This window comes from Mauremys reevesii, linkage group 2 (genome assembly GCF_016161935.1).
Source record: "Mauremys reevesii isolate NIE-2019 linkage group 2, ASM1616193v1, whole genome shotgun sequence".
NCBI lineage: Eukaryota > Metazoa > Chordata > Testudines > Geoemydidae > Mauremys > Mauremys reevesii.
The window spans coordinates 98,494,591-98,508,122 of NC_052624.1; the positions used below are offsets into that span (position 1 = coordinate 98,494,591).

General features: G+C 39.5%; 1 protein-coding gene across 1 annotated transcript in view; it reads left to right on the forward strand.

Moving 5' to 3' along the window:
- Positions 1–13,532, forward strand: part of CNTNAP2 (contactin associated protein 2) — a 1,620,276-nt gene that overhangs the window by 1,385,804 nt on the left and 220,940 nt on the right. Inside the window, exon 15 of the mRNA XM_039524081.1 lies at positions 3,050–3,177. Within this exon, the coding sequence (XP_039380015.1) occupies positions 3,050–3,177 (128 nt within the window). The remainder of the gene's footprint in view (positions 1–3,049; positions 3,178–13,532) is intronic.

The window sequence follows — 13,532 nt, forward strand, 5'->3', positions numbered from 1 at the left end:
TAATGGAAATTAGAAATATTAACATTTTACTGAGATTTCATCAATATCTCATGATAATTACAGGACTTTTAACAGGAATATGACACACTCTGTATTCAATCCTTATTCTTAGGTGGATTTTCTTTAGTGAGGGAAACCTTTTGCACCATCTGATTGGCAATGGCCCTGGAGGTTTTTCGCCTTCCTCCGAAGCATGGGGCAGGGGTCACTTGCTAAGGGGTGGGTGGATCGGCTTATGTGGCCTGCATCTTGCAGGAGGTCAGACTAGATGATCATAATGGTCCCTTCTGATCTTGAATTCTATGATTCTATGATTCTATGAATGTGCAAGATCTTTAAAGAGCTGTGGGAGCATTATCCCATCTAGGAGCAGAGTGTTCCTGCTATAGTGTAAATTCAACTATTATAGTCACTCTTTGGTTTAGAAAGTTTTTTACTTCATCAAGCAAAATGTATGTCACTACTACTGGCACAGACCACATAAAAGAGAAGTTGAGTGCACATACTAAATTCCAGTTACTAAGTATATTGATGTACCAGTCAGTTCTCTCGCTATCTGTCTTGGGCCATGTCTGCACTACCAACTTTGGTTGACACAAGTTATGTTGATGTATATTGCCTATGCGCATGCATAGTTGGATGACTGTATCAGCACTGCAAGTAATCACAAGAAGTGCTTGTGTCAATGCACAGTATGATGCACCAGGGTAGGTATCCCAGTGTGCCATGCACCGCCCTTTGGCACAATACCTTTTGTGTAATTTTTTGCAATGCATTGTGGGGCATACACAAGTTGTACAAGGAGGCTGGAACAAGGATGGTCCCATCATGTAACTTTCTCCATCCCATAATGGCATCCCTAGCCCATAATTTTCACACCTTTTTAAAAAAAATTCCCACAAATTAAAAAACTAGAGCAGATTGAAACTTTCCAGTGAAAGAAGTCAGTACTGACAACACTTCATTTTGAAAAATGAAAATGAAGTGTTTTTTTCCATCATGCTCTAAAGAAATTTTATACTTTTAATAGTTACCTCTGATTTGAAGGTCTTTTTGAAATAGTGGCATTCAACAGAGAAAAGCAATTTCAGAGGAAAATTTTAGTAAGAATAAAGTGATAACCTACATTTAATTTCTGTTACAGAGACTAGGGTCCCATAGATATGGCATCAGGCTGGGGATCAGGGAACCTGAAATTGTAATCTTGGCTTTGTTATTCGCTCATTTTGTTACCATGAGCAAATCACTTAACCTTCCTGCACTTCTGTTTCTTATCTGTAAACAGAAGAAAATTATACTCTCCCACCTTCGTAAAGGATTTTGAAATCTATAGATTAAAATCCCTGTATAAGTGCTAGTTATTATTTAGCAGAATCTGCAGAAGAAGCTCACTTACACCCAAAGGATATGAGAGGTCTTTCTCCCCGTTCTTTGTCTACTGGCAGTCTCCTCTGGTAGAATCTAGAAGGGGCTATGGCCAACCATACTTAGTTAATGGTCTCAGCCTCTTGAAATTGCTGAAGGATGGAGAAATAAAGGTTTCTGAGATAAAGGTGGGAACTCTGAAATGGAAAGAACATAAAGATTTAAGAAAATAGTCATCCAGTGTTTTCTGAAAACATTTAACTTTATCAGATATGTAATAAATAAATCTCTAATTACTCTCTCAATCACAGAGAGCAGACACAAGTTCCAATGAGCTGTCATTCTAAAATGATAGTTATTTTCTTAATTACTTTAATTGCTTTTCTTTTTAAAGGAGCTTTTATCTTCCATTGCTTCAGAAGGACACAATAGCTGATGTGACTGGAGACAGTATATTAGTGTTACTGAGAAACTCTCAGTTTTACTGGATCACACAAATCCCTCTGCTCTGCCTCCTGGATAATAGGCATCTAATATTACAGGGTCATAAAGTCATTGAAAATAGCAGTGGAAAAGGCTTTCAGAGCATGTAGTCTATCCCAAAACGCAATTGCTCCCTACAGTATGTTACTCAATATATTTTCTTGGGCTTTAAAATCATTCTTAGTATCGTGTTCTTGTTGAGCAAAGGAATTGATTTGTAAAGAAGAAGGTTGGAAAGTCTGTGGTTACTATTAATTGCTGATTTACTGAAGCACTTAGAAAGGTGCTGTACAAAAAGAGGAAGGTGTGTATCTTCCCTTCTTGGGTTGTTTTGTTTTGCTTCCTCTTATTTTTTTCATGTCTATTACAGTAGGGTCTCACTAATATTTGTAAAATTCAAGGCTGCATTATCCTTCACATCCTAGGAGCTGCATGGCTGTTCCTGGCTTCCCTGTCTGTCTGCTTCTGACAAAAAATGGTTCAAGGGAAGCGAGAAGATGTGGCTAGTTAAGTTATTGCTTTCTGTTTTAAAGGAACAGCACAATTGCTGTTCTAATGCTTTCATTTTAGGCACCTGATCTAAAATATGAATCAGTTCTCACTTCACCTAAGTGTTGAGGTATATTGGAGAAGTAAATGTAGGTCTCTGCCCATCTGTATTATATACTGGGGGTGGTCAGAAGACTTTAGCTCTAAATTCTTTATCTTTAGTCATCAGCGATAGTGCTAAAACTATTAAAAGCAATGGAAATGTTATTCATCCTGTGAGCAGGTGTCATATCATTAAGAGTGCCAACTGTCCAAAGCTGGGGCCAAAAAAGATATGTCTTTAGGAGGTGTTGGAAAGCTCCTCTCCATTCAAAGCAAACAAGCTAAACAATCAACAAAGTACCATTGCTCAAGTACGTATGGGCTGTGGTCAGTTGCAAAGAAAAAATCCAATGAAACTATTTTGAAGAGATTTTCTTGGATGAAATGACTATATCTGTTTTACAAAAATACATATGATAATATTAATATAAGGTATTTAATGAAATAGATGGCATTAACAACAGAGTTTAAAGGGTAACATTATTGTATTGATTTAATTGTTGCTTTTTAGGGATATTTATTCTTGTGGTGATTCATTCCTTGTCAGGGAATAAAATCTTTGTAAGTATTTCACTTGTTGTTTTGTTGTTTCTCTTTTTCTCTGTCTCAGGAGAAAAGATGCTGGGCTCTTGTCTTACAAAGAACATCTACCAGTGAGTCAAGTGGTGGTTGGAGATATTGACCGATCTGGATCAGAATCCAAGTTAACTGTGGGTCCTGTGCGCTGTCAAGGAGACCGTAAGTTTGCTGTTTTTCAACTGCTGTTGCTCCTGGTTAGCTTATAGCACTGCTGGAACATAGGAAAACTTTGATTGATTCCCCATCTAAGCTCATGCAAGTTACATTTTGCTCACAGCCACTTCCTAGCAGAGTCTAAGATGTGCAAAGAAAGGGAAGAAATGACCATAAAGCCACCAATAAAAAAGGGCTCCGCTTTGGATCTAAAATGTGGGCGTTCATCTTCCTTGTATGGTAAATGAGGCATCTTTGACTACCCAGCTAAGTTTATGATGACATAAACAGTAATACAAATAGCATAAGAGCAGCACTCAACAGCTGTGATGCTGCTGAGTGCTGCTGTTAATGCCATTAGCATTGCTATTTATATCACCATAACTAAGTTTATAGAGATATAAATAGTAGCATTATGGCTAAATGCATTCTTGTAAACTCAGGTTATAGATGTGTAAAGTTTGACATTACTGCTATCAAGTATCATCCTCATCAGAGCTCATTGTTGACTTGTAAACCAGGGATAGTTCTCTGTAGCAATTTCTAGTTTTAAACTTGTGCACTGGAGAGGTGATACATACCTTCCAGTTTGGTCTGTAGGAGGTGCAATATCAGAGTTATAAAGATTAAAGTGTACATTTTATGTAGTAAATGATGGTAGGTGATTTCAAAATGGAAGAAAAGGAGTGAATTTGGCCTAACCTTTATTTTCATTCATAAATATGGCTTGCAGGTTGGTTCTTTGTGTTACTATCAGATGCATTTAGTCTGCTCTTCTGTTACAGAAATTAGAAAAATTCTCCTAATTTTCTTTCTGTTTTCTGTTCATGTATTTGATGAATATTGTGTACAAACGTATTTCATGGGATGCTTGCAAATTGTTCACAGAAACTGATTTCTGTTTATTATTTGTGGTGTGTGACTGATCACCTGAGTCAGAAGTTACACTTTCTGTTCCCTGATTTAGATGACTGACATTTTTATACAAGATTTTACAAATTATGAATAGGAAATAAGGAATAGCAAATACTTTTTCATCCATACATACCCTTCTTCATATGTTTCATGAGTATCAGTGTGAATAGAAATCTATATGAATTCAGCCGTTTTCAAACATTAGTGTGAACAAAACCGCATTTGCTCAAATGTTCTTGAATAGCAAATAATAGGGGTTACCAAAACACAGTTAAATCCAACAGCTATTTAGGAAATGAATGAATTCCTAACAGTCCATTTGCATTGTATTCAGTCTGCTGTTTGAGTTATCCTGCCAAGTTTTGTGAAACCATAAATCCTATCCTGAGAATAATTTTGTATTTATTTCCATGGCCCTGAATTCACCCTGAATTCCTGGCCAACCCCTATCCCCTGTGCATTCTCCCCTGGATTCTGGAGCCTTCTTCATTCTCTACCCTGTCAAACTTCCTGCTGTATCACAGGTCAGGGCTGGGTGAAGAGGTCTCTTACTATCCCACAAGCACCTCGTTGAGGATCATGAACTCTGTGTCGGCTGCATTGAAATCCTTTGGGGGGAAGAGATCTAGGCTGGGAAATTCAACAGGCTTTGAACCATTTTCATTTTCAACAACCCATCTGGGATTGGACTTGCTCAGCTGGGAAAAGGCTGGAGTATCATTTAAATGGTTTTTGGAAAAGAAAATTTCCCAGACCCTTCAGGGCAAAGCTATGTCCTGTCCATCTGGCTGGTCCAGCCTCCTTGGTGGGCAAAGACAACCCATACCTGCCAATAGCGGAGAGGCAGACTGAGTGCAGCGGTGTCAGAAGATGGTATTGCGCATGCTCACTCCAAGCCAAGCAGCAAATCTGGGGGGATGCATGACCCTGCATGACACCTCTTCCCCCCAGGCATCACCTCTCTTGGTGGGAAACGTTTTGAATGTGAATTGCTGAAAATGATTTCAGAACATGGTCAGGGTGCCCATGTATATGGGGTCATAAATACACAGTATTGTGTATTCCTCATGAAAACAACATTCTCTGTACTGGCCCTTTTATGACACCCTTGATGTAGCACTGGGTGCAACCATTCTCCCTTTTGCTACCATGCAATGCTAATGCTGCATTATTACAGGCTAAAGTCTGTCCCTGCTGCCCAGAGCCTCGTAGCACCCCTACCCCTCCAGGATGGGGAACAACAAGAGCTGCACAGGATGGCTGATGCAGAAGAGGCCATTCATCGCCTTTACAGAATGTCAGTTACACAAGCACCAGGCCGGGGATCTTTTGTTTTCCCTGCCTCCTTTTTTATTTATTTGTGTATTTAACTGTATAAATAATTTTATTTATTTGTGTATAACTGTGGGGAGAGGTTGGAGCTCAGAGGAATGGAATGATCTGTCAGGAATGGTAACAAATTGCCTTGGGGCTCCTGTGCATGAGACAGGGCTGGCTAAGGGGCAGTTTGTTTATTTTCTAATAGAACTAACAAGACTTGCCCCTTTTACATTGATGGTCCCGTGTGCGAGACATTGGGCTAGGATTCAGGATGTATGTATTCGTATTCCAAGCTCTTCTACAAAGTTACTTTGTGACCTTAGTCAAGGTATTAATCTCTCTGTGCCTCACTTCCTCATCTGTAAAAGGATACTTCCTTTCTCTGTCCATTTTGAATGTAAACTCTTTGTAGCAAAGACCGTTTCTTACTAAGTGTTTGTACAACGCCCATGTGACGGGGACACTCACCTCTTGTGAGCACCTCTTATCAGTCAACAGAAAACCTGCACACAAACTCTTTATCTCTCTCCTTCTGGTGCCATCTGTCAGCGGTTAACCTCATCAGGGGGGTCTTCAGTGGCCCACCTCTCCAGCTAAGTCACACAGTCAAACTCATGAATGAACCGCTTCAGTGGTTTAAAAAAAAAAAAAAAGGTCCAACAGGGCCTATCACAGTGCCCTTGTCAGTATCTGTATCTGCAGCCCTGTCTCTGGGCTCAGTTCTCAGCCCCTTCTGGGCTTGCTTTAAGTCTGTATCTTCCCTGGCATAGAGCAGTGCCCCCAGGGCTTTCTCACTGGAGCCTCTTCCAGTCCTGCCCTTTAGTTGGGCCTCTAAACAAGTCTTATCCCCTTCTCAGGGCTTAGACCACCTTGCCAGTGGCCAGTGAGGGGACCTGGGCCCTCCTGCTACTCCAGGTCCCAACCCAGGGACCCTACAAATAGAAACCGTGTGCTGCTTCCTTTAATATTTGCTACTGCTATTCCCTGGGTTACTTCCCATGTAGCCCCATCCTCTTCACCCTTACCTCGGGGCTGAAGTTCTTCCTCACCGAATGCCACCAGAACCTGTCTTCTGGCTCTCCCTTGAGCTTCAGCAACCAGCAAGGGGCACCTTCGTAGCTCCACTGGTCCCCACCAGGAATTGATTTGCTTAGGCCATGCAGCTCCTTTTAACTTTCACAGGAAGCAGGTGCCACCTTCACAGGAGGCACCCAGAGGACCTCATCCTAGATCCAGCATCCCCGTATCATCTGCCACCTACCCCAACCTCAGGCTGTCTTTCCAGCACCTGGTCCCCCATATCCCCAGGTTGCAGCTCCTAAAACCTCACCCAGGTCCTGTCCTGGAGGAATGGGACTGGGCATAGATGCACCTGGAAGCTGTGAGAGAGCAGGCTACAGAGTTGCTCTTCTGGGTGTGGGGGAAGGGTCGAGGGATGAGCTGCCATCTCAAGCCAGGGTGTTGCAGGAATATTGCAGCCCACAAAGGGCCACTGGAGGCCCCAAAGCATCTCCATGACAAATACCTTCAAGAGCAGGCAGGGTACCTAAAGTGAAAACAGTCTGTCCTTGGCCCTGAATATGGAGGGAGATGTTTCTAGCCCCCGAGAGCTGGTTTAATAGATTCAGGGCAGATGGTCCCCTCCTTAGTATTTGTTTGTGTTGATTTTTTTTAAAAAGGCCTGTTGTTACTTGGGACCTAGAACACCATGTCTAACACCTGCATGCATTCTGTACTGTTTAGGGCCTGCCACACACAACAATGGTGCCATGTGGCTCCTTTAGCTTCCTGCCTCCCTCCTTCTACCTGGGTCTCCTTCCTGCTCCCTGAAGTTGCATGATAATGATGCTGGCACCCAACTGTGCACACAGTATATGCATGAGTGTGTCATATTATTGGCGCCCCACAACTCAAGAATTGTGCTCCGTTTAGCATCATCTCCTGCTACTTTGGTGTGTCCCTGCTCAGCGCTCCTTTATTGGGTTCCTAAAGACAATTTGAAGGAAATGTTCTGGAGTTGGTTTCTCCTTTTAAACAAATGCTTATTTTATTTAGGAGACAACAAATGGGAAATTTTATTCATAACTTCTACTTTTGATTTGTAGGCTAGGTCACCGTTACAGTGCTGGTGATCCAAAACTTTCCCTGTACTCCCCCTTCTCCACCCAACATTCCATGCCTATATCCACTCAACTGCTCTGTGTCTCCAACACTGAACCCAGTAACAGACTAGATGTGAGAGCGATTGTGAAAAATCTGTGTACCATTGCACTGTGACCGGTACACACACAAATATCAAGAAATTTAATCTAGTGGGGACACACTCACAGGCTGTTTTCACATTATTAGCCAAGCAGTGTGAGGTCTAACACATAAGTCAATGACATTTCTAAATATGGATTTAGGAGCCTAACTGTAGGCCCCATGTTTGAACATGTTGGTAAGGGTTTCTCTGAGAGACATGCCATAAAAGCAGTATGTGTATTGCCAAAATACCAAACTACTATAGTCTTGAATCTCTAATGTAAGGTAAGGAACAATAGGAATGCAAAATGTTTTATTGCACAGTTTAATTGCTCTTTTGTTGCAAATGTAGATAGTTTTGAGACTTTTCCTTCAGAAAGGGAGACTTATCCTTGGTCATATTAGTGATTATTTCCTGTTCTCCTGATTTATGGCCCATTAGAGACTGCTTTGGGCAAGCTTGGACTGTGGGTGTCACATCTCAGAAACCTGTGACTGAGAAAAACACTGTACTTCCTTGCACTTCTGGTCTGTGAAAACATGCCCCCCAAAAACTTGCTACTCCATGAAAATATGCTCATTATTTCTGAATAATTATGCAGAATATTTTTGTTGGAGGGTTCTTTTGGGGGGATTGTTATAGAATCTTGTTAATTAGCTTAATAAATTATGCTGAAAAACATTCTGAAACTTCGCTGGGCATGATTCTTCAACCTTGTATTGCAAGATAACTTCTTCCTCTTTGACTCTGACTCACAAAACTAAATCTACAATATAAAAGTAGCCAACAGAAGGCCCTCCTCTTCTCTAAGGATTTCCTTATTGTCCTAAAAGCCACCAGTGCTCCACCCAGCTAATGCTCAAGGCCTTATAGATTCATCCGGTCTCTGTGCCAAAAATCCCATGGATCTTGCCCAGGATGTATCCTGTACATTGGATAAGATATTCAGTCTCTGTCTTTTTCCATTGTGTCTTCTGAGTGGCGGACTTAGAGCAGGCTTAACTAGTTTTTAGCGAAACAGGTGGACTCTGCTCAATGTGAGTCTTACACTATAGCACATTCACACTTTAAGCAAGCACTTTAAGGTGTGACCAAAAGTATTGTTCTCAAGTTGTTCCATTAGGTGTATTGTGCTAATGTTGTAGCAATGAAAAGTAATTGATACAGATTCTTTGGTCCATCTAAGCTGCACTCAACACAGCCGTGGGAGAGAGGAAAGCAAAGTGGTTCTATGTAATCTTTGCATTCCCCCAATCCTGATGGCAGAAAGGGACTGTTCTAAATTGTGCCCAGTTGCTTATGGTGCCAAAGATTATTGTAGGGAAGCAACATTCTATTCACACTTCTTTCTCCAAAGGAATATCCACTACACCAGGTGCAGAAAGAGGGGTGGTGACGCTGCATCATCTGTGAATTCCCACTCAATTTATATTTTTTTTCTCTTCCAGTTGTGTGGTTTTTATTCTCTCAGTGAGTCTTTTTGATCACAGAGCCATGACTCACTACTTATGTTTGACTCCCATTATCTTTTATCTCTGAGATGGGGAGGAAGGAGCTGCTGCACTTACTGTAGTTGTCTCCACTTCGAGTTTCAGGAAGTCCAACAGCAGCTCTATTTATGTGGAATCATATGACAGAGGGAAAAAAATCTCCTTGACAGATTATAGAAATTCAGGAACTAATCAAAACTCTGTTCCTACACTAGTCCATTGATTTCTTGTGTTCTCCAGGGAAATATACCATGAGCTCTTTATTCATTAATCCATCTCCTGTGCTTCATCATTACTCCTTTCAATTTGATACTTTGTTCCTTTCATTTCTGAATATTGGTCTTATTGTTTTAATCTTGCATTTCCTTTTGAAAGCTATTTATAAAGTTGGCTTAATAAATAGTGTAATGTTTTGGATTGGTTCTTGATTTTTGTACAGGTGTATTTTACTGTGACTGGCAGTTTGCACTGAAATCACTCTTTCTAGACTTTAAAAAAGACGATAGATGCTCACAAGACCTTTTCTTTTGCCAGGTGTGTTTGTATGCCTTAGATACAGTACTTGACATGTATCACATGTACAGGTCAATAACCTAGCATTGTAACAGAGTTTCATTAGCTATCATAAGAAATAAGCTTACTGATTCATATGTTCACAATAAGACTGTTTTCATCATTTCCCAAAAGGGGAAGGCATTTACTAGAGCTCCATAAATCCATTAAACTGAAATCCTCCCAGGGACAATAAATCCATTCCTGTTAGTTTCAGCTGATCTGTACATCAAAAAAAAAAACCTCATAAAAGTTCACTAATCTTGTTTAAGCAACGTGGTGTGATGTCTGTTAAACATTGTCTTCTTAACATGATATCCTACATAATAGTTCTGTATCACAGGAAACCCCCAAAGCAAATGATACACTCAGCAAAATAAACTCATACATTAAAGCCACATTTATTATAACAAGGCTGGCCTAGTGATTTGTTAAAATATATGCTCACATCTCCCTGACCCTTACATCTTCTGGTTTTCTTTGAACCTGGTTTTCAGTGATATCGCCCAAGGTTCAGAAGAAAATCACAGCTTCTGTGTGAATTTGTAATTCTCAGTTGAACCTTAAACTCATAAACAAGGTCAGTTTTTTAATAGGATACACAGTGTGTTGACTAATCAGGCCAGCTGTGGTGTCAGTATTAAATACTTCAGTGTGTTATGTTAGTAGGTGTCACAGCTGAGCAACAATTTATAAAGGTAATGATAAATAAAACAGCTGTTTCAGAATTTGAGCAGGAGAAGGTCTAATCCTAGCATGTCTTAGGCAATATTCCAATAATAGAAGTCTTTGCCTTTTTGTTCACTAGACATGGAAACAGTGTGACAAATGCAAATTAACATCAGGGTAATGATAAAGGAAGGCCAATATTTTCAAGCTTAGTTGCCTACAGTTAGGTGCCTAAATCAGTAAATAGTCACATACATAGATATGGCCTCATTTGCAAAGCCTGTAGCTCCTATTGACTTCAGTGAAAGTTGGTTCCATTTGATAGCTGGTGGTAGTTTGAAATTCAGGTCATTTCTATTAAGATTCCTAATTATTCAGTTCTGAAAATGTTAATCTCAAGCTTTGCTTTGTCTAGGTGCCTGTGGCTATATATTTCTTTAAAGATGGTCAAAACTCAAAATTTCTATTCTATGGGAAATTCCAACATTTCAAATTGGAACAAAAACAAAAAAGTTTGAAATTACCTACAAAACTAAATTTTGGGGGAAAAAAACATTGTTTCAGGTCAGTCAAAACATTCTGCTTTCATAAAATCTAAATGTTTCATTCCAATTTTGACTTTATTCTATAATTTAGAATATAAAATTTACAATATAATATAAATTTCAATACATTTCTAAATGAAAAGTAATTTTGAAATGAAACATCAATATATGTTGTTCTGATAAAGTCAAAATGTTCCACTCCAGCTTTATGAACCTTTCCCCTTTTTTTCATTTTTTTTTTCAAAATGAAGTTTTGTCAATATTGACTTCTTTCACTGGAAAGTTTCAACCTGCTCTAGCTTTTTACTTATTTTGCCTGCCCTTATACATGTATGAGAAACTTCCAAAGAAAAGTCAGCAACCTCAAGATGTTGATTTTTGTGTCTCCCTGTGTGGTACTCTTCCCTGTGAGTCAGTACTAACTAATGTGTCAGTGTGGTGCTCTGAGGTATTGTGATGTTAAAAGTGCCATTTTGGGGGTGAAAGTTGAAAGCTAGATTCTGACTACTCAGGGGTGAATTGATTCAACATGTTTGGGATGCTGAAAGCATCCTGCCCTTCCTGGTAAATAACCCAGTGTTTGTAGGTGATCCAAGAGACTAATAACCATTTCAATATATGCTATTTCATAAACCACCAAGAACAAAACTAATACTATATAGCACTGGAATGCTTGAGAATGCTATTTCTAGCTTGCTTAGATATTCTAAAGGAAATTGGTCAAAACAGTGGGATTTTTTAAAAAGTGTTTTAAATGAATGGACCTGATTCTCCACTAGCTTGCACTTTATTTAGTCATTTTCTCTTGTTAAAGAGGAAATAAATCATTACCTGGTCAAGATGCATTTTCAACACATTTTGCACAGGTATAATTCACTACAGGCAAGACAGTGACCAACTGTTATGATTCAGGATTAGCTATACCTTTGCCCTTCACTCAGTTTCTCCATAGGTACTCTTTCAAGTGATAGGCCCTGTGCCTTCACTTCTGTCATAGTGGAATCCTGTGAGCCACCTCACTTTTAGACTTGTTCTCTGAGCTCTACGGCATCCCATTTACCAGCCACGTTTCCTCAGCAGGTCCTGCAGGGTTTGGCAGTTACTCTAGACTTCCCTTTTGGGGAGCTGTTTGCAATATGAAAATCCAGTGACTGTGGTGTTTAGATGTTGCTTGTAATTATTAGAACTGGGAGCACTGGCTGTTGGGAGTCTGAAAGGACAGGAAACAGGAAGGAGGAGGGAGGAGTTGAGGAGGCAGAGTGAGAGTTACAAAGGGTGCAGCAGCAGCTTGATAAAGAGATTTCCACTTTAAGAATAAAGTCCTGTTGAAGTTTGTTAGTACCTTGCCTGGTTGATACAACAGTGACCTTCAAAATAAAGTATTATTTATTTATCCAGAGAAATATAGGAAGCAGAGAGAAATGTGTTAAAACAACAAAAAGACCTACATGTATATTAGTCTTAACTAAAGTTTGAAGACTTAGTTAGGCCAAACTTATCCCTGGTGGCCTGCTTTTCTGGAGACTGGGTTAAAGTCTGCTTCTCTGCAAAACCTGTCTCTCCCCCTCTGTGCATTAGTTTCCAAGTTCTTTGTTTAAGGTTTCCCACCTGTAGGCCTTGACCCTATCCTAAGCTAGAGTGTGCTTATTTCCCACATGAGCAAAAGACCTTCACACCTGTATTGTTAGTTAAACATTGGTGATTGGAGTTATCTAAAGCCATTGACTTTGGTTCCTACGGACTCAAACCACCTAAAACTTTAATCCATACTTATATTTTAGCAAGCAATCCAATGGCTATCAAACCAACAGAGGTACACATAATATTCCTAAAACTAATACAGATATTTTCTGTGTTCTTCACACCAATGAAATGAACTTTTCATTATTCAACTAGACCTACTGTACAGTTTACACTATAGGTTGGATTTTCAGAAGCAATTAGATTCATAGGAGCATATTTAGGTCAACAGTGAGTGATCATGAAAAATTCACCATATGTTTCCAATGGTTGCAACTGCCTCTAATAATAAGAAAATGAAAACTCTTGCAAAATTAAAGTTTTTTTTTTAATTAATCCATTGTTCAGGAACTATCTGCCATAAAACTGCTGCCATGTTATAAATGTAAATTCATCCACAAACCATCAGAAAGTATGTAAGACAAAATACCTTAGCAATTATAATTAAGGCTACAAATCTGTCTTAGAGATCATGGATTCCATGACTTCTTGAAAATTCCAATAATTTAGCCTTGGGCGATGGAGCTTTGACGTCAGCACCAGCCGGCAGAGCTCTGGCTTCATCTTAGATAAACACGTGATTTATTGTTTATTGCTCACATTCTGTATGTGACTTTTAATAAAAATACCCAGGCTAAAATCGTAGCCTTAATTATAATGCTACCAGCAAAATGTAATTGACCAGTAATAAGACATTTTTTATTTGAAAAAGGACAGCCTTGATGACCTCTTGCCTAATATTTCAAGTTCATTTTGATCACTGTTGTATTAAGTTTTCAGTGGATTTGATTGCCGCTGATGAAATATGAATAACAGTGCCTGTTTGCCTCTTTGATAAGAATCATCAACTTCATTTAATCAAATAGTTCTGATTCATCTTCTTCG